Raw genomic sequence first — 27,417 nt, forward strand, 5'->3', positions numbered from 1 at the left:
AATCGTTTATAATTTTGCATAATCGCGACACAGGTGAATTGATCCCCAAAATAGTTCTGCGAGAAGGTGTTTCAAATAAGTTCACAGGTTTACGTGGGCATCTAGGCACTCTAAATGTCTGTGTGTAAGTATCAACTACAAAATTATTAAAATAATGTGAGCATTAGAGGACCAAGAAAAGATCCATGAGCAACACTTATAAGTATAGAAACCATCCTGAGATAAAATTGATGTAGACAACAGTTTGAGTACGATTGTGAATTTAAAAATCTATCATCAATTCAGTCGAAAACCTTTATTGATAATAATGTACATAAGCTTTAATGAAATATGTTCATTATTTCAATGAAATTATCGATAAGGATTACTTTTTTATTAATATTGTATTTCAAATAATTTTATTCATTTAAAGATATATTCTATGTTTTATGTTCTTATATCATCACTAATCATTATAAAACAAAGTCCTCCGCCGCGTCTGTCTGTTTGTTTTTTTGCATTCAGTTATAAATTGTTTGCATCACGCCAGTGGACAGGTTTAGAAAGAGCACAGTTTTCATCGTCAACGAATACTTGTTTATGTATAATTTTAAAGATCAAAGAAGTGTCATCTAGAAACGGTACTATCTCATGAGTATTGCCAACAAAGTAGATCGTCAAATATAGATAAGAAACAGAAATAGTCCTAATATTAAGCCCTGTAGCACCCTCATTGTTACAAGTGAACCAGATGATAATTTACCATTGATATCAACTCTCAACAATTCTATCACCGAGGTAAAATGTCAAAAAAATCAGAGCCATGCCGCGGATTCCGAAATGATGTAGTTTCATAGTATCTTCTGATGCTGGACGCAATCAAAAGCCTAAATGTTTTCTAGAAAACGGATACCAGCATCAGTCGTAGACCTGCCGCGAGTGAATCAAAAATGTTTTGGATGAACTAAGTTACTGTGGAGAAATGCTGTGAATGTTCATATTATTTTTGTGCTCCAAGAGAGTGCTATTAGAGAAATTTATAATATGCAACCAAAAAAACTCGTTTTGGGAAAAAATCAAGTTGACAAACATATAATATATGAATATAATCTACGTTAGAAAAACATTACTGAATTCAAGAAACATTTTGTTTTCTTATTTATTAAATTCAAGAAGGAAGAATAAAATGTAAGTGCCGTTTACTAGGTTACCTAGGGTTAGGAAATTCTTCATAGGTCATAGTATTCAATTTTACAACATTATAGCAGACAGTATACTAGTACTGAATGAACTTCCTATAGTATAATAGATTATATTATAAACAATAATCATGCATGGTTCTTGTCTGGTTCTGCACAGGCCACCTAAAATTGTATTGTATTATATTAAGTAGGCTAAATTATTTTATAATTTAAAATATGGGCTGGCTTTGCAGTTCTCTCCATGTAAAACCCCTTTACGAACTGATGTAACTTCATCACGCTTTATTTTATCTCATTGTCAGTCCCTATGTTAAATAAATATATTTCTATAGATTCTAAATATTTCTGTAATTAAATGAAAAAAAAAAATTCAAAAAAATTACTAAATGTCTAGACAATCCCCAAGGAGTGTTTTTTCTCATTCTGACTTAGGTCAATAGTAGAAGACAGAGTGAGAATTAGCAATGCTTATAATAGTTAGCAGACTATTATGAATAAGGGGGCTAATGTTTAAGCGAAAAGCAATAACGGTATTTTTGTGTTTTATCAAACTGATATTAGATATTATTAACGATTCGATATGTTAACAGCTGATTGTGAAAATGCAATTTTGATCAAATCATTTTAAGCATTGATGTTATTATTTGAAACTAGCTCAGTGTGGCAGAGTTGTTTGAACATAACAAATGGCTGTTATATCAAATTATATACTACCATTGATGCTGATACAGGGTAACTTTATATCTACCAAAAATTTATAGACGTATTTAACATTGCTAATGATTAAAATAAATTTGTAGCAACAATCGATGCTTCATATTCAAGAGACTTCAAAAAGCCTATGATAAAAACAGTAAGTTAGTTCAGATTTCTTAAAAGTTTGTTCTGTTTCTTTTTTGGATGTCGACGATAAGCTTTACGTCTTCTTTGAGGATACGCGAAAGAATCTTAACGGAAATCAATTTTTTTTAAAACCTATCCCGCTGGCCTAACGCTGGGTCAAAGTTTGGAATAGTAAAAATAAAAAGCAAACAATGAGGGTAAAAGTAAAGTTATTTATTGTTGAATAATGGATGAAATTTTTATTTATTATAAATATTTATGTATTTAGATAATTTATGTTTAACGAAGTGTTTCTTCCTCGTTATCACAATTCATATAAATTCAACAAAAACGAAACAATTACTATATTGTTCTTAGCGCTTGTTCTTATAATCCGCAGAGTACTAACGATGAGACTAAAGCTACCAACAGCACTTCCGATCCCTTTTCTTCGTATGATCTTCCAAAGCCTCATTTCTACAGATCTGACAGAAGAATAAGCGAAATAAGTAAGTATTTTGTCATTTAGGTAGTATTTCTTCCTCTGTATTTCTTCTTCATCATCATTTCAGCTGGAAGATGTCCACTGCTGGACAAAGGACTCCCCCAAAGATCGCCATGACGATCGGTCCTGTGCTTATGTCTTCTTACAACAAGATATTAATTTATTAATTATTCTATCTCAAGTTAATTCAATTCATCAGTTCGGCGTGTAACGATACAGATTTTTCTTTACTCCTTTAGAATCAACTTACTGGAATAATATAATAACAGCCCTAAAGCCTCAATATTGTGCAGATAGCAGCTACGCGATCTGCCAACTATATAATTATACAAACAATTATCTTATAATATTCTTCTTTACGTGTCACACAACTACTCCTTTACCGCAGCAGATTTATAACTGTTTTGTCTTTCAGTACGTCCATAAATGATTTAAGCTTACAATAAGATCCGATAGAAATCGCTTCTGTTTATTTTCTAGACTCTTCACCCTAAAATCAATTGTAAATTGAATCTTAGATCAAATTTTGACGTCTGCAGATAAAACAATACTAATCCATATTCGTTCTGGTAACCTGACGTCTTATTATTCGTTAAATAATGCTTTCTTTTTAAATTTTTAGAATGCCTTGAGTATATTTCGCAGTTACAGAAGAAAGATGGCATAGACGTACGATTTTTGGATTGTAAGTAAAAATAATCAATGTGTTTTTGTTTGTGTTTTTAATAAAATAATTTTATTTCCAACCGTCTTCAAAACGTTTGTTACCTCATATTATTTCCGCTGTTTATGGAGAGATTATAAATTCTGTTTCGTTTTTCAAGAATGAATCAGGCATTTGTATATACAGTATAAAGTATCATATGGTAAAGTGGCAGGAATAATAAACACTACAAATGGCCACCGGAACATTTCAAAGCTAAGTATTTCATGTGTGACAAAAATAAAAAAACAAAAATAGGCAACTAAATTTAAAGATAATGAAAGTACTGCCATTGATCCTATCTGATTATGAAGCCATAAGGAATGTGGGCATCGTAAGTTTTAAATGCCACATTTGATAAAAAAAAAATAGTGCATAACGCAGATCTGTAGGAACTTTTACTTACAACGTGTCCCAAAATTGTAATCGCTGTAAATCGGAGAGGCTTGGTTAAAAAAAAGTAAAACAGGGACAGAAAACCATGGCCCAGAATAATACTACAGTCTAGTTTATTTTTGCAGTTCAACAGTCTATTAATGGTTCACGTATACCTTAATGTATCTCTAGCAAAATATAAAAATGGTAAATATATTATTTATTACATACAAACCGTTTTTATAATAACTGAACTGTTCTTTCAGCTTCTTTGTCAGAATTGTCAAAGTTTATCGATTTCATAATTTTTTTTTTTATTATTTTAATATAATATCAAGTATAATTTTATTATTGTGTAATATATATATTTTCCTCTAATTTTAAACTAACATGCTTAATAAAACAAATATTTTAAATTCGTTGTCATTTATTCCTATTGGTATTCATTAGTTTATCCACACCCTGTGAGTACAAGCAGACTCAGCAAAAGAAGAATCATTACCGCAGTTTTCTTAACTTCGTCTGCTGAGGAGAAATATTGTTTATACTGAATCGTCCACTTTCTGTTTTTCAACACTTGCCTCATTTGTATCAAACTAACTTATATTATTTTATATATTTTTTATAGATATAATATCTTTCTCATACTAAAAAAAATAAATATTGTTACATAAAACGTTCCTAACAGATATCAAAACTCACAACGTTTTAGTCAGATAAATAAATACTCGACGCACTCGAAAACATTACTTTTATTTTTACAGGTGATCAGAAAGCTATCGAAATCTTTAGGATTGCAACGATTGGAGGAAGAATTACGGAAGCTGGTGAATTCCCACATATGGTAGTTTATAAATTTCAATAATAATATCTTTCAATTTTACACTCAAATCAATATCAGAATATAATTTCATACTTGATTATCCGAGTGTTGCAGCGCGGTTAGAGTTTATTTATATATTAATTGATTAGAATGGACTGTATAGTTATGACTAAAAAAGGTACAATTCGCGGTAATAAAGAAAATCGCAAAAGAAAGAAATGTATGGCTACATTGCGATGTGGATACTCCCACGATGTACCCTGGATGCTCTAGCGTTGATCCCAAGGTCAGCGATCAGTGTTAGGTGATACTGATGCACCAGAATTTAGCAGGTTATAGATTTAAGATGATGGCGTGCGTGTGGACTGCGGTCGGTGGATTTTCAATAATACGATTACTCGTATTTGTCAAATTATGAGCAAAATACCGGTAGTTCCGGAATCAACGAACAAAACAGCGAGAAACTGAATTGACATGAGCGTGGGAAAAATGCAGAAAAAGTGTGGGTGAATATTAAAAGTACACACGTTAACACGGTGCGAACAATTCGTAGAAATTGTCGGACACACTGAGAGACTCTAGCAAAATCTAGATAAGACACGGCACATCCTAGATCGTCTATTCTAAATTTACAATACGATTTTCTGTATTCTTTGCTCAAAATTCCCTGTTTATTTTTCATCCATTTAAGAAATTTGGTTATAAAAACATTTGTTCTTCTCTTCGGCAAACTTAAGCTTTGCAAACTATTGTATAGCTCAACCACTAGATTGTATCATTAATTTGGATTCATTTATTTTATTTATTTATTTATTTTATTTTATTTTGGCATCAAACAGTCACAAAATTACAATTTTAATGTTAGATAATTACTAAGAAGAAGACTTATAGTGCCGAAAATTACAATGTTAAATTAAATACCTAGTGCTAAACATAAACATATAAAGTTAACATTTACATAAGTTTGAGATTTAATTTCTTTCTAAATTCTTTATAAGGTAACCCAAAAACATCCATATCAGAAAAATCTTTATTATAGGAGTTAAGTGCTCGTGGTATAAAGCTATTCAAAGTATATTTTTTGTGTAGCGTGGTGGAACAAAGATAATTAATTTACGACAGGAGCGGATGATTTTTTCATTTAGAAATCATATGTAGAGATTTAATATATTATTCATTTCAAAACAAATCTTATCACAACACTATTAAATACAACTAAATAACCAATACTGGTAGCAGTTTCGAATCGGAGAGCTAGACTGATCCGTTGACCAAAATACCTGCCAGTGCTTGGGTTTCTAATAGCCTTTTAGCCTTGTAGCGTATATAATATTTTCTATTTAATTTTCCGCACCACTGCGCCGCACGTGTGTCGCCACAAAACGGCACATAGATAATAGATAGATAGATAGACAAGATTCACATAGTCATTCAGATCGACATATTTGCGAAGTTTGCTGCCTTCCGCAGACGAAGAAGCAACCCCAGCACCAATCGACGCACCTTTGTGAGACGTAACGAGTGTTGACCCAATTTGCGGCCCACACACAAGATTTATATGTTCACTTCATGTGTCACCACAACGTGTTACTCTTAGCTAGAATTATTTATGTCTCGTCATCAGACAATACATTCATAATTTTCTCATATGCTCACATTCAAATCCAAATAATTTGAATAAACTAATTGACAAGTACATATAGCTAAAAAACTAAACAACAAAATTTTTGACTACAGTATTGGAAATTATAGGGTGCTTTAGGATGGAGAGCAGTTAATAATGGAACTTGGATATTTAAATGTGGAAGTACACTGATAAGTGAGAATTATTTGTTAACTGCTGCACATTGTTCACAAGTAGCGGCAAGTGATAAAGCAGTCGCTGATATACGACCAGAAATAGTACGGCTCGGTAGCAAGAATATTTTAGACCCCGTAAGTTTTTGACAATACTTAATAATTTAAGCAATGTAAACATGCAAAATTTTTATTTTATGAATATAACATTTTTCTATTTCTGACTAACGAGCGTACTGACGGGTAACTGACATTAGCAGCATTATTTTCCTATGAGCTTTTTTCTATAACTATGAGGGTGATATCCAACTGTGACGGTGATAGTACGTGGCGGGCGAGGGGCTTCGTAGTGAGACTCAACGGTTCAATCGCCTCAACCCTTCTGCACCACCGATCGAGACAATCGACTGAGCAAATCGTAGTCTTGGGTGATTTCAACGGGCACAATGCCGAATGGCTTGGATCATGTACCACAGACTACGCAGAGCGATTTGTGCATAATTTTGCATTGGCGTATGGTCTGTCCAAACTTGGGTTGCGGCGCTGGGCTCAAAGGATCCGAACTGCAAAGTTCTGAAGAGGAAATATAACCGTGCCTCCAGATTTTTTAAGCGGCAAATCGCCCGTGCGAAATCGAAGCGCGTCGTGAAAATTGGCGAGCAGCTTTCCAGTTACCCGACCGGAACACGCAAGTTCTGGTCGTTGTCGAAAGCTGCTCTTGGTAACTTCAACCAGCCGTCCATGCCGCCGTTGCACATGAGGAATGACACCCTGGCCCATACGGCAAAAGAGAAAGCCGATCTCCTGTGCACTCTTTTTGCCTCCAACTCGACTCTTGACGACAACGGAAAAACACCGCCGACCATCCCGCGGTGTCAGAGCTCCATGCCTGAAGTACAGTTCCTACAGAAAACTGTTAGGCGAGCTCTGTTTTCGTTGGACGTCAGGAAGTCGAGCGGGCCGGATGGCATTTCTCCAATCGTGCTTAGAACGTGTGCCCCTGAGTTGACGCCGGTGCTAACGCGTTTATTCCGGCACTCTTATTCAAAAGGCGTAGTCCCTGATTCATGGAAGTCAGCCCTTGTCCATCCGATCCCAAAAAAAGGAGACAGTTCGGATCCGGCAAACTACAGGCCTATTGCGATTACGTCCCTACTCTCCAAAATCATGGAGAGCATAATTAACCGCCAGCAAGTGGACCTCCAGCTTCCTCACTGGGCGCAGCATACAGGTCGTTATCGACGGTTATTGCTCAAATCCCAAGCCCGTGAACGCTGGAGTGCTCCAAGGCTGTGTGCTATCTCCCACGCTGTTTCTTCTGCATATCAATGATATGTTGGACACCGCCAACATGCATTGCTATGCAGACGACAGCTCTGGTGATGCCGTATACACGGGCCATGCAGGTCTCTCTCGGGAAAACGTCGAGCAGTGCCGGGAGAAACTTGTGTCTTCTATCGAGTCCTCTCTCGAGAAGGTCGCGGAATGGGGTAAGTTGAACCTTGTCCAATTTAACCCCCAGAAGACTCAAGTTTGCGTGTTTACCACTAAAAAAACCCCATTTGCCGTATCACCGCTCTTTGAGAACACTTCCCTTAAAGCCTCGCCTAGTATCGGAATACTGGGTCTCGAAATCTCGAGCAATTGCCAATTCCGTGGCCATCTGGAGGGCAAAGCCAAACTGGCTTCAAAGAAACTGGGTGTCATAAATAGAGCACGGCAATACTTCAAGCCGGCCCACATTCTAGCGCTCTACAAAGCGCAGGTCCGGCCTCACATGGAGTATTGCTGTCATCTCTGGTCTGGCGCACCCCAGTATCAGCTCGATCCATTTGACCGCGTCCAATGCAGAGCAGCTCGAATTGTCGGGGACCCAGTACTCTGTGAACGGCTGGATCACTTGGCGTTGCGTAGAGACGTCGCTTCATTGTGTGTCTTCTACCGCATTTATCACGGGGAGTGTTCCGAAGAGCTGTTCAACCTGATTCCTGCCGCCGAATTCCACCTTCGCACGACACGCCACAAGGTAGAATTTCATCCCCACCATCTGGATGTGTGGCGGTCCTCCACAGTGCGGTTTTCAAGGAGCTTTCTTCCTCGTACCACGAAGCTGTGGAATGAACTTCCTTGTGCGGTGTTTCCGGGACGATACGAGATGGGTTCCTTCAAGAAAAGCGCGTACACCTTCCTTAAAGGCCGGCAACGCTCTTGTGATTCCTCTGGTGTTGCAGGAGAGTGTGGGCGGCGGTGATCACTTAACACCAGGTGACCCGTACGCTCGTTTGTATTCCTATTCCATAAAAAAAAAAGTTTTGTTTTACGCAGATGACCTGAAAGCGTTTAGCGATCAACTCTTTAAAGGTTCCTACTTGTTGCAGGGATTGTTTAATTCCCTGGTGTATTGCTAATGAAATGGTATTGAATCATAATAAATACTATTGTATATAGTTTTATAGAAAAGTTCATCCGATTCAATTCGTATATAGTATAACTGGCCATGATGTTCAAAATGTAAATTATATTAGAGACATTATAAGCTTTATCGATCCAAAAGCTTTGGAATTCGAATACTAAATTGTAGTTGTTTAACGGTCTTACGAGGAGTATCCTTGAGTATGGTTCACTTGCCTGGAATCCTCGCTATAATGCACACTCTACATGAATTGAACATATACAAAAGCGCTTTCTGCACCATGTGAGTTTTCGCGATAAGTTATGTAATTTAAATTCTGGCTACTATTCCAGACCTGACCTTTCAACTTATTAACTCTGTCGGATCTTAGAAAACTATTAGACCTATGTTTTAACATAGACTTTTCAATTAAGCCTTAGATGCGTCTGACTTTCTTTATAAAACTTCTGTAAGTATTTCAAGGCCGTATAGTCTTGTAAAAAACTATATTATGCCTTTCAAAAGTGGCGTCTCAAAAACAAACCTAGGGTTCTCAGAACCTATCGATAGGATATTATCTATATATATATATATATATATATAGCATAAATTAAGTCTTTGACATATTGTAATTGTAACTTATTGAGTGTCCTTAAATAGATAAATAAATAAAAAATTAATCTCTTTGGTTTCTGACACTAAATAATATATAAATAGATATATATACCACTGTTTATAACACAAAGCACTAGCATGCCTTCCTCAAGTTCCAAATATTCACTTACAAGAATACGTCGAGGTTTGTCTTAATTAATGTTGTTTTAAATAACTTTTAGTCTCCCAACGAACGATTCATTGATAAGAAGATAAAGCGTATAATCAAACATCCAACCTACATGTCCCCTAAGAAATATTTTGATATTGCAATCATTGAGATTAGTGAAAAAGTTCAATTTACAAAATACATACAACCAGCTTGTCTCTGGAGTGATTTTGATACGACAAGACTTGGAAAACAAGCTACTGTTACTGGTTGGGGCATCACAGAGTTTCGAAATGAAGGTATGTATTTGATTCATTTCCATGTACATGTTACTAACTGCTTTTTTCACACATTTTTACAGAACATTGAACATTGAATAGAAATAATTAACTTGCAACATTTTTTAAGTAAACTAATTATAAATAAACATTTTTCATGAAAGAGAAGGACAATCCAGCCGTTTGTCAATAAGGGTCACCTGATGGTGTGATCACCGCGGCTCATACTCTTTTATACCAGAGGAATCACAAGTGTTCCTGATCATATTATTATTATTATCCAAAGAACTGTTTCACCTGATTCCTGCCGCAGAATACCACCTTCGCATGATACGCCACAAGTTAGGATATCATCCCCACCACCTAGATGTGCGGCGGTCCTCCAGAGCGGTTTTCAAGGAGCTTTCTTCCACGTACTACAAAGCTGTAGAATGAACTTCCTTGTGCGGTGTTTTCGGGAGGATACGACATGGGTTCCTTCAAAAAAAGCGAGAACACCTTTCTTAAAGGTCGGCAACGCTCCTGTGATTCCTCTGGTGTTGCAACAGAATGTGGGCGGCGGTGATCAGTTAACACACACTTCCTTATTCATAATAGTCTGCTAACTTAAAGCATTGCTTATTCTCACTCTGTCTTCTTCTATTGACCTAAGTCAGAATGAGAAAAACACTCCTAAGCGGCTGTTTAAAGTTAGCGGACCATTATGAATAAGGGGGTAAGTGTTAACGTACGCTCGTTGGTCCTCCTTTTTCTATAAAAAAAATAGTCAATCGTTGAATAAATGTACATATTAATTCAAAAACCAAAAACATAATATAAGTACGTGGTGGGTAAGGGTTGACGGTTGGCGAAGTGATATTAACTTGTTCGTATAATTTTATTATTGATTTTTTACTTCATAGAAATATTCCGTAGATTTTTTGTACCATTGTATGTTGTTTTTTTGGTTAAGCTAAGATATCAGTAGAATTACAAGCTGCAGACGTTGACATCATAGACTCAAATACATGTGATAGATTGCTGCAATGTAACAGAAATTGGTGTGGGTTGAAGCCTCATCAGATTTGTGCCGGGGACCTAACCGGACATGTTGATACCTGTCAGGTATGGAATACTAATAATTAAGTACTAATCGAGATTGGCCGGAACATATAGCTGATAGAGAAAAAAGAAGTAACTCAAAGTGAGAATACTTTAATTTATTTTTCTCTTTTATTCATACCGTATATGTGATATATTTAATCTTCTTTATTTTGGCTTTATATTTATAAGCACAGTGAGCATTTAATAAATAAAAAAATGAGACTTTAATAAATATATTTATTTAAAAGTTTGCACACACACAGAAAATAATTTTTAGAATTGTATCATTTAAATTACCACTATCATGACATAGGCATTCTTCGAAACTTTTCAATAACAAAAGAGACTGTATAGATAGATACCTGAATGTAGATACCTGGGACTTCTTCTCTATCTTGGCATTTAATTCAGCCAGTGTCTTCTGCTTAGGGGTGTAGACACGATGCTTCGGATATCTCCATAAATAGAAATCTGCCGGGGTTAAATCCGTCCTCCTGTCTGTCCTGAAATCAGCTTTTTAGGAAACATCTCTCTAGCCATTGGAAGGGACTCGTAAGAGGTGTGTAACCTATTTTGACTATAGCCAGCAAATTCACAGCAGAGTTATGGCCATGACAATTTTAATAAAAAATAGGGCCATTTTCCTGAAATTGCTGCCCATACAGTTTGGCGAGTGTTTAAAAAAAAGAAGCCCGTTGAGTTTCTTGTGCCCTTTTTGCTCAGGTCTGAAGCATAATTTTTTAAAGGTTTTCAATTTTTTCGAAAATATCTGAATTTGAATTTGAATTTACGTGCCCATTTAGATGGAGTTGGGCCTCGTCGGAAAAACCAAGATGTTGTCAAAAGCGATTGAAAATGATTGCAGTATACAATTTCCGTAAATTTAAATCACAAGGCAAGGCTTAATTCTTGCACTAACCGAATCTTGTTCGGGGATATTTTAAATTTATTATAATTTTAAAATTTATTTCAAAATACGGCATAAAGAATGCATGATATTCCTAATTAAGCCAAACGTTCGCTTGGATTGCTTTACATTAAGTGTCGATCCCATCTCTTTCAACCTCTTTATCCATTTCTTTATCTTTTGTATGGAAGAGGAGGACAAATGAGCGTACAAGTCACCTGATGTAAAGTGGGCACCGCCACCCGCATTCTCTTGCAACACCAGAGGAATCACAGGAGCGTTTCCGTTTTTGGAAAGGTATAATGCGATTTTTTGAAGGTACCCATGTCGAAGCGTCCTGGCAACCCCACGGAAGGAAGCTCATTCCACAGTTTGGTTGTACGTGGAAGAACGTTCCTTTAAAAAACCCCACTCTAGATGAACGCCATACATCCAGATGATGGGGATGATATCCAGATATGAGGTGTGTCGTATGAATGTGGAATTCAGCGGCAGGATGAGGGTCAAATAGCTCTTTGGAATACTTCCAGTGATTAATGCGGTAGAAAACACACAATAAAGCGACGTCTCTATGCAACGTCTGGTCAGGAGTGCAGTGCCTATCCAACGGCTGCATCGCCAGAGCGCCAGCAACCCGCTGCGTTTGGCACTACAAGTCAGCTGATTAGGATAGGATGCGTTCCTTTGGTGGCAGACCATAACCCTGGTTCAATTCGGTTAAAACAGCAGCTGACTGCAAAAAAATTGCGGCCCTGGGCACAAAAGATCCAAATTCTTTTACCGGCAAATCACACTTGCAAGAACTAAGGACACTAAGTTACACTTTAAGAAAATGAAAAAGAATATTCACGATTTCCTCACAGCAATATGAATTAATTTGACCTTTATCTGTGTATTGTCTATGTCTATGTATTAAGCTTCTCCCAGCGGATGGTGCTGGGAATGACCCCAAGAAGTGTTTTTAGAAACGCCGAAGTTCGCATTCCGCATTCTAATGAATAAAATAGCATAATATATAAATAGTAGGTAATAAGTTTTTTTTTTAATAACATATATCAACTTACATTTAAATTACATTTATTTGCTCGCCAAACGTAACGTTTATCGGCGAGATGCGCTCATTAATTTTATACATAACCTACTAATAACCTAATCATATACAAACATAACATAAAATGCTTCTAAAATTAAAGTATAATAATGTAAGCTGCGAATAACTATATTATTATGGTATATTATATTTCTATACTTATTACCTAATATTGTCTGATAATACATTCTTAAGCTTTTTCTTAAACAATCCAATTTTTATCTTGAGGGTATGTCTTAATATGTCTATATTATTAATTACATAGGGTAAGTAGTAGTAGTTAATTGTTAAAATTTCTTTTTAGGGAGACTCAGGTGGTCCATTGCAAGTAAAAATTCCTTGTTTAACGACCTCTGAAACTTCCATGCATTATATTATTGGCGTTATTTCATTTGGTTATAAATGTGCCAGACCCAATCAGCCTAGCATCTACACCAGAGTATCGAGCTTTGTGGAGTGGATCGAGGGTATTGTATGGCGGGGACTTAGATAAAATAAAATAACAATTATTAGAAAGAAAGAATAAAGAAAGTTTACAGTCCCTGCATGCAAATTTCTTCCAAATAAAAATTGATAAAGCATTTTGTATTGTTTTAATTTTCCTTCATATTATTTATATACCTTATATACCTTAATGGGAAATAAAACAATTCTAATTTGAAACTGAGAATTTTATTTATTCACAACAAAACAATGTTTAAACTATATTTAATATCTATCACTACGGGGAACTTTACCAAGAAAACTGGAGTATTTCCACGTATCCAACGTGCTAGCCTAATTCATAATTATAGTTATATATATATTTTTTTTATGGAATAGGAGGACAAACGAGCGTATGGTTCACCTTGTGTTAAGTGATCACCGCCGCCTACATTCTCTTGCAACACCAGAGGAATCGCAAGAGCGTTGCCGACCTTTAAGGAAGGTGTACGCGCTTTTTTTGAAGGTACCCATGTCGTATCGTCCCGGAAACACCGCACAAGGAAGCTCATTCCACAGCTTTGTAGTACGAGGGAGAAAGCTCCTTGAAAACCGCACTGTGGAGGACCGCCACACATCCAGATGGTGGGGATGATATCCTAACTTGCGGTGTGTCGTGCGACGGTGGAATTTGGCGGCAGGAATCAGGTTAAACAGCTCTTTTGAACATTAAATCCATTTTTCAAATAAAAATAAGATGTAGTGCAGGGAAGTGGGTAGAGAGAAAGCGTGATAGGAGAAGGAAAAGGATAGTGGTGTTAACACTCAATTTAATTGTTTTAGAAATAAAAATGTAATATAATAACACTATATTTTATTCTGCATATAAATGATGTATTGACAGACTTCAATATGCATTATTATGCCAACGAATGGAGATACTGGAGATACAGTTAACACCAGTCAAGGAAAAAATTAATTTTATCTTATATGGAAGGGCTATTTCAAACGCACATTCATAATATTTTAATTTTCAATTCAAACATCTAAATGTACGATCCATTCGAAAGGATATGCAACAAGCTCAACATGGCTCTTTAATTGCAAGCTCTAAAATTTAATTCCTATAAAATTACACAAATCCTGACTGACATGAATAAAAAATAAATGTCCCGGGAAAAATTGCGCTGCGCATGTGGCAGAAGTAGGGAAAATAAACGCATCCTGGACCTTAACGGAGCACTGTAGACTAAACAAATCCTATTAACCTCTCAATTCAAAGAATCACAGATTGCAGAACGTGTAGATGCTGTTATATCGTGCAGATGAAACCCCGTTGCAAATCCTCACTGAATTAATAATAAAGTAATCTGCATTGAAGTATCATTTCTTCAGGAAGATCAATTCTTCAACTACTTGAGATGCGTCAGCGCACTGCAAAAGATATAATTAGAAAAAATTTGTGAAAATAATCAATCTTAGCAGTGAGCTGTTATTAACAGTGGCTTTAGGAATAGACCACCCTGGTCGCATTGAAACCGGTATGTGCCGCCGCTTTACCAATCAAATCAATAGAGTGTTCCCGACGTTATGAAGCGTCGTAAAAACGAACATATTATGAACGTATAAAAAAACATTTTAACCTCCATCCTCTATTCTTGCGTCGTATGCTGCTAGACACGATGCTACTTAATAAAATAATTAATAATCTAACGGATACTTCATTATTATCAAGAATACATTTCAGTTGTAAAATCCCTAAGCGCACAGTTTGTACCTACAACATATTTGGACGAAATCGTTGCCGTACTAACCTAGCTTATCACTCCTGCATCAATCGTATTTGTCGCCAATTTAATACACTTACGCAAAATAATCAGCAACTCAATTTATTTATTTCCACGTCAACCCGCTTTCCTCGTAATGTCATTGTCTCTCTGCGTAAGGGAGCTGATTTGTAGAAATTAGGTACTATAACTTGTGGGAGCCTCCTTTGCACAGGGAGCCGGCTAGATTATGGTTACCACAACGGCGCTTATTTCTGCCGTGAAGCAGTAATGTGTAAACATTACTGTGTTTCGGTCTAAAGGGCGCCGTAGCTAGTGAAATTACTGGGCAAATGATTCAATTCAATTGGTGCTTAACATCTTACGTCTCAACGTGACGAGCGCAAATGTAGTGCCGCTCAGAATTTCTGGGTTTTTCAAGAGTCGTGAGCGGCACTGCGTTGTTATGGGTAGGGTCTATCAATTACCATCTGAGTGGACGTCCTGCTTGCCTCGTCCCTTATTTTCATAAAAAAAAAATACTTTTGTTACACTCGATAAAATAACCTGTCTCTAAATCTTTTGCACATGCAATTTATTGATATTTTTGCTATGTGTCTTTTACTTTTCAGTCTACTTGTTGACAATTTTACATTTGTACATGAATATTGTTGATTTGTCATTTAATAATGTAAAATAATAATAAAAGTTCGGAAACCGGTAATATATTGGTACGTACGAGAATCAATCTATTGCGCCATCGACGCTTTAAAAAAAACTTAAAAATTTATTGATTTATGGTCAAACTTCGACCTCTGAGCAACCACTAGTCTTAATAAATTCGCTATTTAAATGTACCATCCAATAAATTTTATAATTAAATAGCCTGAGGGCGTTCGCTCCGTTCCCAGTCAGTGGTATCATTAAGAAAATGATTTATGTTTAACTTTTTTAACAATTCTATTGAAATTGGTAATACATTTGTTTTAAACATTTTCTGGGATCATGTTGTAAAAGCATATATCTCCATCGCGTTAAGGATGTGATTTCTTTTAATCACTAACGGCCGTTCCCAATATTCAGTCTATCTCTTACTTGAGATAAAAATCGTAACTATCGTTGATTTTTCTGTCCCAATAAACTTATCGACCGTAACTCACCTTATCCGTAGACGCTGCCTGTCAATGGGACGACGTATAGCTTACGAGCGCGATAGAAGTGATGATAGACTGAATATTGGGCACGGCTGTCAAGCGATTGTAATTAGAAGATATCATGTAACATACACCCCCACTGCCTGATCTCCAGTTGTGGAGACCAATCTCTTGAAATCGTCTAACAGCAAACTGCATCGAAGAACGGTAGGTACACGTAAAATGGTCACTTCGCAATGGGTCAAACCTCGTCCTAGTAAATGCCTTTGTTTATGTTATCTAACTTAGTGTCAATGGTATTATTAAGAGATTTGTTTTATTTGAATAGATATTTTCCTTAGATTATGTTGAAAACAAAGTATCCAAAGAATGATTTAGAGGGCTTAATAAGTATTCGCTTTTATACCAATAAAGTATTTATACATTCATTATTTTGTTGACGGGCAGAAATACGTTGCTAAAGCATCATTTGATTACCGAGAACTTGTTTAAACGAAGAGCAATAAATATGGTTTTGTATTGTATTAAACTGGTATTAGATATCATCGAAGCTTCATAAGTTATAAACTAGCTATAAACATTTTATACGTTAAATTAGTCATAGCTCAGAATTGCACAGTTGTTTGAACATAAAATATGTCTGTTATATTGAATTATGTACTTCTAATTCTGGTTATTCCGGGTAATTTTATATTGAAGAGAACTAACAGCAGAATTAAACATTAATGATGATAAAAAAATATTTTTGTAGTTACTATTGGTGCTTCAAGTTCAGGAGACCATGAAAAGCCTAGGATAAAAAGTGTGAGTTCAGATTTTTTTTAAATTTTCTTTGGGATGTAACTCATTTTCTTATTTTCATTACTTGAAGCTTTGCCTTGAATGGTCTTGTTATTTAATAAAACTATTAATAATCATAATAAATTCGTGTTTAACGATGTTTCTTCCTCACCTACAGAAATATTTATATAGCTTTTCTAAATCATCAACAATTTCATTGTTGTAAATGCTTGATCTTTTCACCAGCAGAATGATGTTGGTCAGATTCAAGCTACCAACAGCACTTCCGACCCATGTTCTCCGTATGATCCTCCGAAGCCTAATTTCTACAGATCTGACAGAAGAATAAGCGAAACAAGTATGTATATAATTATGTTTCGTACATTATTTGTTCATCTTTAATTTTTCAAACAACAAGATAATAATATTTAATTTGTACTGGCTATGTGATTACCGCGAATGTAAAAAGGACATGGTAAAAAAATACGTACAATGTACACATATTATTATTAAATAAATGCATTATATAATTAAAAATAAATTAAAGATGAATTACCACGTAATTTTTACCTATACGAACTTGTCAGTTTAAATTTATTATAAATATATATTATATATAAAATAATATTATTTATTGAATCATAGAATATGTAATAAATAATAATAAGAAAATAAGATATAAGTTAAGTATAACTTAATAGACAAATATTTACAAAAGGAGTGAAAACTAGGGAGAGGAGACATTTAAAGGAAGTTGGGTGGGGAACTTCAGCAAGTATAAATATATAAAAAGATTGTATTAAAGGATCATTAATGATGAAGGAATTAGTAGACAAATGCGTCTAGTCTGTTGAAATGACATTTTTTTTTAGTTCTTTATGTATAGCAATTTTAAGAGCATTATTAACAATCAAAAATCAATTGTGTACAATAAATTCGATAATTAAGCTATCTGTAGAGAAATTGGCCTTGTCCTTTATTTTAATTAAAATAATATAAACGCGTGTAATTGTAGTTGTATGTTTACACTAGGTTTTTACGTAAACGTTAGCTAAATCCCAGTTGCTAGATAATTAACCAGACATGATAAAAATCTCAGGAAGGGTTGTGAATCGTCGTTTTATATTATGCAGATAATGATAGAGTACAGCAACGGGATTAGTTAAATATATATTATATTATATTATTTATTATTATATTTCTCTTTACGCGTGAAAATCGCTGAACTCCTTGCAAACCGTTCTCGCGGAGTTGGGCGTTATTTTGCGGAATTCCATAATTATCTAAATGTTATGTTCTATTTTAAGTGTTCATTCCTTTAAGATTCCTAAGTCTACATGCAGAATGTACCTGACGTGCGCCCTAGAGGAAGGAATTTAACGTATCCTCCAGATGACAGTCAACATCTCCTCGTGTAGAGGCGAAACACGTGTGTAATCTTGACGTCTATTATTCTTTAAATAATGCTTTTTATTTTTAGAATGCTTCGATTATATTTGGCAGTTAAAGAACAGAGATGATAAAGAAAATCGATTATTGGATTGTAAGTAAGAAATCAATGTGTTTATGTTTTCAAACGTCTTTACGAAGGTTTGTTGCATCATATTTTTGCGGCTGTCTATTGAAAGATTTGAAATTCATTTTCGCTTTTCAAGAACGAACCAGGCATTTGTATACAGTATAAAGTATCATATGGCGAAGTGGCAGTGATGGTAAAGACCTCAAATGTCCATCGGAACATTTTAAAGTTAAGTATTTACGAGTGACAAAAAATTAAGTGACTATAACCAACCAAATGTAATGAGAATTAAAGTTGTGCCATCGATCATACCTCATAATGAAGCCATGATTAAGGCGAAGAGTAAGCAGAAAACACGCAAACATGGTGTTTTTAGACAAGTTTTGTGGTGAAAGTATAGAATTTCGAGCTAATCCTGTTACAAATATCCTTAAGTCTTATTTGTAGGTTGCTTATGCTTGCTATTGGTTATACTTAACACTGCCGAACCTTTTTGAATTACCACTTTTCTTTGAAGGTTAACAAGTTTTTTGGCATGGCGTGACGCATTTTTTGGTACTTCTCTCAGAAAAGTTATTCTTATAGCTGGTACTTTTTTGTGTAGGTTCATTTATTCAGATTAGTAGTGAATAACGAGGATTGTAAGCATATACACTGTTTTCCACCCAAGAATTTTGAAAATATTGGCTTTGTTACATTGATGGCAGGCCGGCAGCCGTGAACTCATATCGCTCAAGGTCGCTGGCATTTAGTGTCGCCTTAAGGAATGTGTGTATCGTAACTCCTTAATGACCATACCTCCTCCTCTATAGACTTTGGAATTATAATAAGTCTACATCTATTTTTACAGATAGATTGAACAGTACATTATTTTATAAATTCCCTTTCTTTAGTTTATTATAGTATTGCCCCAAGTTACAATTCGTTACAATTACTACTTAATAGCTTCTAGCATACGCGTGTATGTAAAAGATTTTACAAAGAGACAGAAAACAGGAACACAAAATAATTAAAAGAATTATACTACAGCTAAAAATCTTTTTTATTAAAGATAAGATTAAGATTAAGAGATAAGCTTTCCAAAGTTTATCTCTAGGAAAAGACTTTAAAAGGCGTTTCTTTAAGTATAATGACTGAACTATTATTTTTTGGTTTTTTAGCATTAGTGATAACGCCATCTTTTTGTTTTAGTATAATTAAATAAGTACAGATGCGATCACACCTATTTCACCTATTTCTTCCCCCAACTTTTCCTGTGTCCTTCGACATGCCTTCGTTAATCGTCTGAGAGTCACCGCGAATGTATGGTCGAATCAAGCTACCGTTAATTGCGCACTCGCAATGTGCTTAAACGCTTATTATCTACTATAGCACCTAATTATTAAGACAACCATCAGAGAATGACAGTGATTAATGTAAGAAGAAAGGTTAATTCGTCATCATCAAGCTAGAAAAGCAGGCGGCCATCTTAACTTTGACGTGCACGTCAGTAAAGGTAAGGCATGTCTTCCTAATTCCTCAATAGCTGATCATATCTATATTTAGATTCAACAGTTGAATTACCAGCCTCCTTCTATATACAGTCCACTTAAATTTAAATATAGAATTACCGCCTTTTTTTATGGAATAGGAGGACAAACGAGCGTACGGGCACCTGTTGTTAGGTGATCACCGCCGCCCACAATCTCTTGCAACAACAGAGGAATCACTGGAGCGTTGCTGGCCTTTAAGGAAAGGTGTACGCGCTTTTTTTGAAGGTTTTTTTTTGCCTTTTCGCAAATTCGCCTAAATAAATGTTCATTTATCCTACAATTAGTTTTTTTATTACAATTACAAACTCATTACAATGCAGTGTCGCTTAGGATTCTTGAAAAACCCCAAAAATTCGGGTTTTTCAAGAATCCTGAGCAAAACTGCATTGTACTTGGCAGGGCGCATGAATTACCATCAGCTGACCGTCCTGCACGTCTCGTCTCTTATTTTCATATAAAAAAACGGTTCCCATTGCGTTTATATTTTTGTGAATTGTTTTTCGCAATAGTCAGATAAGATAATATTCCCGACACGCTCGTAACATTATTTTTTAATTTTTACAGGTGAATTAAGTCGTGGAATAGATACTGACGACGATACGTTTCAAACGATTGGAGGAAGAATCACGGAACCTGGTGAATTTCCTCATATGGTAGATTAATAGTTCAGTTTTAATATAACAGTATGACGTTATTTTATAATTTCACACTCGAATTAATATCAGAACGACCTCAACCTTAATGATTCGTGCGAATACGTTGTACTCAAATCAATTAAATCAAAATCATTTTGTTCATGTAGGTCATAGTTTCTCAACCTTATTTTGCTCACCGCCCACTTTGAGAATATGTTTTTTTCTAGAGTATTTTTTTGCCTTTTTAGACTATATTTTTTAATCTACCCAGGCCCCATCTGCGCCATCTCAATCCCCCCAAATTTACTCTGGGTCTTCTACTGCCCCCCCGAAAGTCTCAAACGCCCACAAGCGGGCGTTATCGCCCACGTTGAGAACCTATGATGTAGGTCAAAGAAATGACATTTATGAATGTCAAAGTTTTCTTTTCTTTTTACATTTACCACCACTTAATGAGAAGAAGTCGCAAAAGTCATACAGCTACCTCAAGTAGCGCCCGTACACGAAACGTAAAACGAAATAAGACATTCTAAATCTTTTGATTCAGCTAATTCTACATTAACAATACATAAAATTTGTCAAGTTAAATCAGATTGCCCTGCAAATTTATAATTCATTTCTAAATCTGTTATTAAAAATTTTCTACAAACGTAAGCTTTCAATTTAGTTTAGATACATACAAGCATTAAAATAGTGATTAAATCAATTGATTGCATTCCGACATAAACACTTTTGAGAAATCATTTTGAGAGATTTATATTATATTACAAGGTGATCCAGCAAACGTTATATTGCCATGAATTGGTAATTTAAAAAAAAATTGTATTTCTTGCAACCCTTTATCGGATTTGTGGATGGAACAGAATAATATAAAAATCGCGGTACCAAAATAGCTATCGATCGTAGAAGGGCGAAAATTTGAAGTTGTATGAATTTTTCAATGCTAAATCATAATGAAAGAAAAATAAAAAATTAATGTCAAAAAATATATTTAGGGGTCCCTTATCAATTAGGGGTATGACAAATAGATATTGGCCGATTCTCAGAGCTACCCGAGATGCACACAGAATTTCATGCAAAGCGGTTCAGCCGTTAATTTGCCGAGAATTTTTTATACTAGCGGCCTTACTAATAAACTTGGTATAAAGTTATAACTGATGATAAACAAAGAAAAATGCAAAATGTTTACATTATCATTTTCTATCAATGATAATTCTGAAGTTTTCGTAATGACAAGCTGCCTTGCAAATAAACGCGGGAAACGTTATACGTCCGAACAAACCATTCGTAAGCAAAATGTCTATTTGTAAACATTTTACATATTCTTGGTTTATGCTTAGTTATAACTTCATGCCAATTTTATTTGTAAGGCCGTAGATGTTCACTTCATAATTTGTCTCAGGACCATCAAATACTTTCATAATTTTCTCATACTTCATTCATTGCGACAATTTTCTATATTATTGGAAATTATAGGGCGCTTTAGGATGGAGAGCAGTTAATACTGGAACTTGGATATTTAAATGTGGAAGTACATTGATAAGTGAGAATTATTTGATAACTGCTGCACATTGTTCACGAGTACCGTCAGGTGATACAACAGTCGCTAATCCACGACCAGAAATCGTACGGCTCGGTAACAAGAACATTTTTGGATTCGTAAGTTTTTGACAATAGTTTTACTCAATAATTTATATTATTATTATGCTTATGGAAATGTGCAAACAAACAGAAAAAATGTAACATTTCTATGGAGAATTTTTATGATATGAAATATTTTTACCTTGAAAGTACCTGACAAAGGAGCGTATGCTTCAACCAGTCGGAGGCACCTTTGCACAGGGTGCCGGCTAGATTATGGGTAACACAACGGCGACTATGTGTCTACTATATGTTTACGCATTACTGTGTTTAGATCTGAAGGGCGCCGTAGCTAGTGAAATATACTGGACAAATGACACGTAGCATCTTATGTCTCATGGTGACGAGCGTAATTGTAGTGCTACACAGAATTTTCGAGTTTGTCAAGAATCCTGAGCGGCACTGCATTGTAATGGGTAGCTGAACGTCATGCTCCTCTCGTCCCTTATATTCATTAAAAACCTGACTTAATTTTACTACTCAGTTTAATTACATGCTCTGAAATTTGAACTGTCAAACAGTTGATTTTATTTTTATTGTCCTATTTTACTTTAATTTCTTGCAAAAAAACATTATAATTATTATATACATGTAATTATTATCACGTCAGATATTAATACCAATGTTTTTACGCAACGCAGTAGCATGCCTTCATCAAGTTCCAAATATTCGCTTACAGGAATACGACGAGGTTTGTCTTAATTAATGTTGTTTCCAATCATTTTTAGTCTCTCAACGAACGATTCAATGATATGAAGATTAAGCGCATAATCAATCATCCAAACTACATGCCCCCTAAGAAATATTTTGATATTGCAATCATTGAGATTACCGAAAGCGTTCGATTTACAAAATATATACAACCAGCTTGTCTCTGGAGTGATTTTGATACAAAAAGACTTGGAACTCAATCTGCTCTTACTGGTTGGGGCGTCACAGAGTATAGACACAATAAAGGTGTGTATTTCTTTTATTTCCACATTCATGTGACACATGTGTTATGAAAAATGTGCGAAAAATCCGTTTGAACATTGAATAGAAATAAAAACTATGTTACATCAGTAGGAGACTATTTTGTACTGGATGCTAGATTATGGGTACCACAACAGTGCCTATTTCTGCCGTGAAACAGTAATGTGCTAGCATTACTGTTTTTCGGTCTGAAGGGCGACTTAGCTAGTTAAATTACTGGGCAAATAAGACTTTTAACATCTTATGTCTCAGGGTGAGCGCAATTTATTGTAGTGCCGCTCAGAGTTTTTGGGTGTTTCAAGAATTCTGAGCGGCACTGCATTGTAATGGCCAGGGCTTATCAATTACCATCAGTTGAACGTCCTACTTGCCTCCTCCCGTATTGGCATAAATAAAACTGTACTTTATTTGTGAAATAAATAAACTAATCTTGAGATAAGGAGGAGGATAGGTAGGAGGATAAACGAGCCGGACATACATACATACGGGACACTTGATAGTATAGGATCACCGCGCTCCATACATTCTTATAACATCCAGAGGGATCATGAGATTGACTTGCTGACTTTATAAAGCGTTGAGTAATCAAATTAATCGGGAACGTCAAACTCTGCCTTAACCAATCTGACACGTTTTTCGCTACTCGTTCCCTATTGTTCGGGAATTCAGCGTGGGCCAATTCTACGATGGAGGACGCATGTGGTGGTGGGTACCTTCAAAAAAAGCGCGTACACCTTCCTTAAAGGCCGCCAACGCTCCTGTCATTCCTCTGGTGTTGCAAGAGAATGTGGGCGGCGGTCTTTACCATATCTTAACGAAATTAACACTTCAGATAAATTATTAAATTTAGTTAATTATGGATTTCCCAAAAATAAATTTTCATGATCAAACAGTCACCGCAAGCAAACTCAAACAACCACATGTACCAGCCATGTCTCATATATTTGACTAGCAATTGTTTTTATTTTGTGTAGCTATAGGAACAATATCAGCAGAATTACAAGCTGCAGTAGTGGACATCATAGACTCAGATCTCTGTGATAGACTTCTGCGTCCCTCGTGCAATAGACATTGGTGTGGCTTGGAGTCTCATCAGATTTGTGCTGGGAAACTAGCTGGAGGAGTTGATGCCTGTAAGGTATGGAATATCAATAATTACTAGTCTGACTGTTGTGCACATTGGTAAAATCAGTCGGGCCAATTCATAGATTGGACAAAAAATTAATTACGTGACGATGTGTAAGCGGTTGCTGATGGTCCGGGCTAGCCCTAATAGTATTTTGAGGGCAAATTTGCACTTTTGTGCTGACAAGTCGGTCCTGTTCTAGGCTAGAAAGGTTTAGATTCTAAGACATCTTGAACAGATTGCCCAAGGATTTGGTTATATCAAAATCTGTTAATCAGTTTAAGAATAGACTGGACAAACATTTGAATAGATATGGCAAATGATATAGACGCATCAGCGAAAGCTGCTTAGTCTATTATTAATAATAATAATAATTCAAATTCAAAATTCAATAAATGTTTATTTATTTATTTACTATCTTCGCGCCTTAATAAGGCTACTGGTAACCCAAGCGCTGGCAGCCATTTTGGTCAACGAATCAGCCTAGCTATCCAACGCGTAAATGCTGCCAGTATTCTTGGTACGCTTCCCCGTAATGATAGCTTTAATTTTATGTAGTCGTAGTATTGTAGATATAGTTATAAGATCTGTTTTGTTTTTCATAAATAAATTTTATTTGTATAAAAATCTTCATCAAGGCGAGGCTAATATTACAAATACAAATATTTATTTTGTTACATATTCATAAAATATTTACAATATATAAAACTATGTTTTTCTTAAGGATAATATATTAATCATTTATACTTAACACAGCAATGCTTATAACTATATTAATAAAACTGAATATCCAAAAATCCGAAAATCGTTAATAGTATATTAAAGTGAGTCATTATTAAGTTCTTTTATGCATAATTAGATTTGTTCTTTAAATTTATTTTCAGGGTGATTCAGGTGGTCCACTGCAAGTAGAAATTCCTTTGCCGATAGCCTCTCAAGGTTCCATGCATTATATAATTGGAATTACATCATTTGGTATCGGCTGTGCCAGACCCAATAAGCCCGGTGTATACACCAGAGTGTCTAGCTTTGTCGACTGGATCGAGGACATCGTGTGGCGTGGACTTTAGGTAACAACTTAGATAATTTATACGTCTAGATAGAGCCTCTTGCTGTAAAAAAAGCTACGTCTTACACTCGCGATTTCTATGTCACTTTGTGTTAGCGAGCGTGCATTGCTCAAAATTGAAGTCAACCTTTTTTTTTCGACGTTTCCACAGCTTTGACAGCCTATCTAGACGTATAAATAATCTAAGGGTAATAATTTTCCCGACGAATTCATATAACTTAAAAACAGGAGAGTGAATTTCTTTAAATCATCAGGCACTTTTGCCTCAACGCATTTTTTACCCAAATAAAGAGATAAAGCATTTTTAACTTTTTTTAATTTACCTTCATCAATAAGCAAAAGAATTATAGTATGATACTTAGAATTATATTTATTCACAACAAAACGATACTTATTAACTATATTGACAATATTTAATATCTATCATTTCGAGGCTAAGCTAATCCAATCCAATTGTAGTTGTATCGATTTTTTTTAATAATAATTAGTGATATATATATATTTCTTTTGTGCGTCTGTTGTAACTTGTAACTGAACTTCTCCTAAACGGTGTGTCTTCAGGTGGATTCGAGAATGGTTTAGATTCACAATTGAACTACCTCCTAAACGGCTGGACTGATTTTGATGATATTTTTGGGTGTTCCAGTGAATTTGAGATTGGTGTGTGTCTTCAGGTGGATTCGAGAATGGTTTAGATTCACAATTGAACTACCTCCTAAACGGCTGGAGCGATTTTGATGATTTTTTGTGTGTTGCTGTGTATTAGAGTGGTTTAGATTCTCAATTCCGTCCATATAATATAATTCTCCTGCTCATGTGTATGTTACTGAACTCCTCCTTACGGCTGGACCGATTTTTCAAATTAAAGACGTGTGCACAGGACAACGTCTGTCTGGTCCACTAGTATACTATATGTTCTCTCCGACTTCGATAAAGCTCAATTTGATGATTTAAGAGATAAAAATGTAATGTTTTAACACTATTTATTTTGCATAATTATTGTAATTGATATATTGGATGTCTGCAATATGCATTAGTATGCTAACGGAGATACTAGAGATACCGTATACTAGTCATGCATGGTTCTCTCGGGAAATCGTGACAAGTGCCGGAAGAAATTTATACCTTGTATCGTGAATCTAACTCAAACGCAAACACATATATTATTTAATTTCAAAATAGGACTTCAAAGCCACTTGTGCAACGTCAGAATCTCTGGTCCAATCGAAAGAATATGCGAAAAAAACTCAGCGGGATTCATTTTTTTTAAATTTCGTAACAAAATAATGTATCACTTAAACCGCCTGACAGCCGCCTGTATATCTTCAAATCCATCCGAAAAATCGAATGTATGCAACTCGAATTTTTATTTACTAGCGAATTGTATTACAAAACATATTACACGATAAATCGAATAAATTGTTATGGCGTCTAATGGTGTCCTTAAATATCTTTAAATGACACGCACCATGAAATTAGTAGGTGTGATACAAAAATATATATACACGGTTTCTTGTCCAAGTCTTTAGAGAAGGCCTTTGTCGAAAGATAAATTACTAACTTATGTAGTTAAATTAATTTAAGTTTCGTTTGTTTAATAAAAAAAATAAGTTTGTAGTTATAAAACTACATTTATTATACAGTTAATTCTGCCTTTATTATTAAAGGCTTATTTTATTTTACTTGTCGAAGTAGTAGATTTAATCTACTTTGATCTCATGGGTATAGTTATATAAATAGTTATGAGTTAATAATCACTAATTTTGCAGCGAAGAAAAAAATAATCGCATCGTCGATTTTAGAGATTATAAGGATAAAATTATAGAAGTTTATATATTTAAATTATTTTTAGAACTAATTCAAGTTTTATAACCTGTATTATGAATATGGCATATGGCATTACTCTCATATGGCATTGGTACTAATAACTGGTTTGTATAGAACAACAGTCTAACTTTGGTCATTTATAATAATAATATAATATTGACATGCTTTTTACACAAATTATCTTGCCCCAACTTAAGCATTATAGCCTGTGTTATGGGTTACAAGACAACGATATATTTAATACAATATACTTA

At 35.1% G+C, this 27,417-nt stretch overlaps 2 protein-coding genes across 3 annotated transcripts; both read left to right on the forward strand.

The window, feature by feature from the left end:
- Window positions 1-1,819: 1,819 nt before the first annotated feature.
- Window positions 1,820-13,339, forward strand: LOC126967569 (serine protease snake-like). The gene is made up of 9 exons (XM_050812096.1): window positions 1,820-1,913; window positions 1,982-2,034; window positions 2,404-2,512; window positions 3,131-3,193; window positions 4,351-4,430; window positions 6,162-6,344; window positions 9,435-9,660; window positions 10,592-10,743; window positions 13,024-13,339. Exons 1-9 carry the CDS (start codon window positions 1,868-1,870, stop codon window positions 13,210-13,212), a joined length of 1,101 nt encoding a protein of 366 aa, XP_050668053.1. The 5' UTR covers window positions 1,820-1,867; the 3' UTR covers window positions 13,213-13,339.
- A 3,269-nt stretch (window positions 13,340-16,608) lies between these two features.
- LOC126967566 (serine protease snake-like) lies at window positions 16,609-25,639 on the forward strand. Of its 2 annotated transcripts, none has more exons than XM_050812092.1 (9): window positions 16,609-16,744; window positions 16,814-16,866; window positions 17,089-17,200; window positions 18,323-18,385; window positions 20,458-20,546; window positions 22,005-22,187; window positions 22,898-23,126; window positions 24,116-24,279; window positions 25,152-25,639. In XM_050812092.1, the coding sequence occupies exons 1-9, from the start codon at window positions 16,699-16,701 to the stop codon at window positions 25,335-25,337; spliced, it is 1,125 nt and encodes a 374-aa protein (XP_050668049.1). In that variant the 5' UTR covers window positions 16,609-16,698; the 3' UTR covers window positions 25,338-25,639. The 2 variants fall into 2 exon arrangements, with proteins under 2 accessions (XP_050668049.1, XP_050668050.1); XM_050812093.1 differs by having other exon boundaries at window positions 16,610-16,744; window positions 17,092-17,200.
- The last annotated feature ends 1,778 nt before the right edge of the window (window positions 25,640-27,417 follow it).

Source organism: Leptidea sinapis, chromosome 13 (genome assembly GCF_905404315.1).
Source record: "Leptidea sinapis chromosome 13, ilLepSina1.1, whole genome shotgun sequence".
Taxonomy (NCBI): domain Eukaryota; kingdom Metazoa; phylum Arthropoda; class Insecta; order Lepidoptera; family Pieridae; genus Leptidea; species Leptidea sinapis.

Coding starts and splice junctions, on each gene's coding strand:
- LOC126967569 (XM_050812096.1), top strand. CDS start 1,868: ATGGCTGTTATATCAAATTATATACTACCATTGATGCTGATACAGG. Junction 3,194..4,350: donor AGACGTACGATTTTTGGATT/GTAAGTAAAAAT, acceptor TTATTTTTACAG/GTGATCAGAAAGCTATCGAA. Junction 6,345..9,434: donor GCAAGAATATTTTAGACCCC/GTAAGTTTTTGA, acceptor AATAACTTTTAG/TCTCCCAACGAACGATTCAT.
- LOC126967566 (XM_050812092.1), top strand. CDS start 16,699: ATGTCTGTTATATTGAATTATGTACTTCTAATTCTGGTTATTCCGG. Junction 20,547..22,004: donor CTGGTGAATTTCCTCATATG/GTAGATTAATAG, acceptor TGGAAATTATAG/GGCGCTTTAGGATGGAGAGC. Junction 23,127..24,115: donor AGAGTATAGACACAATAAAG/GTGTGTATTTCT, acceptor TATTTTGTGTAG/CTATAGGAACAATATCAGCA.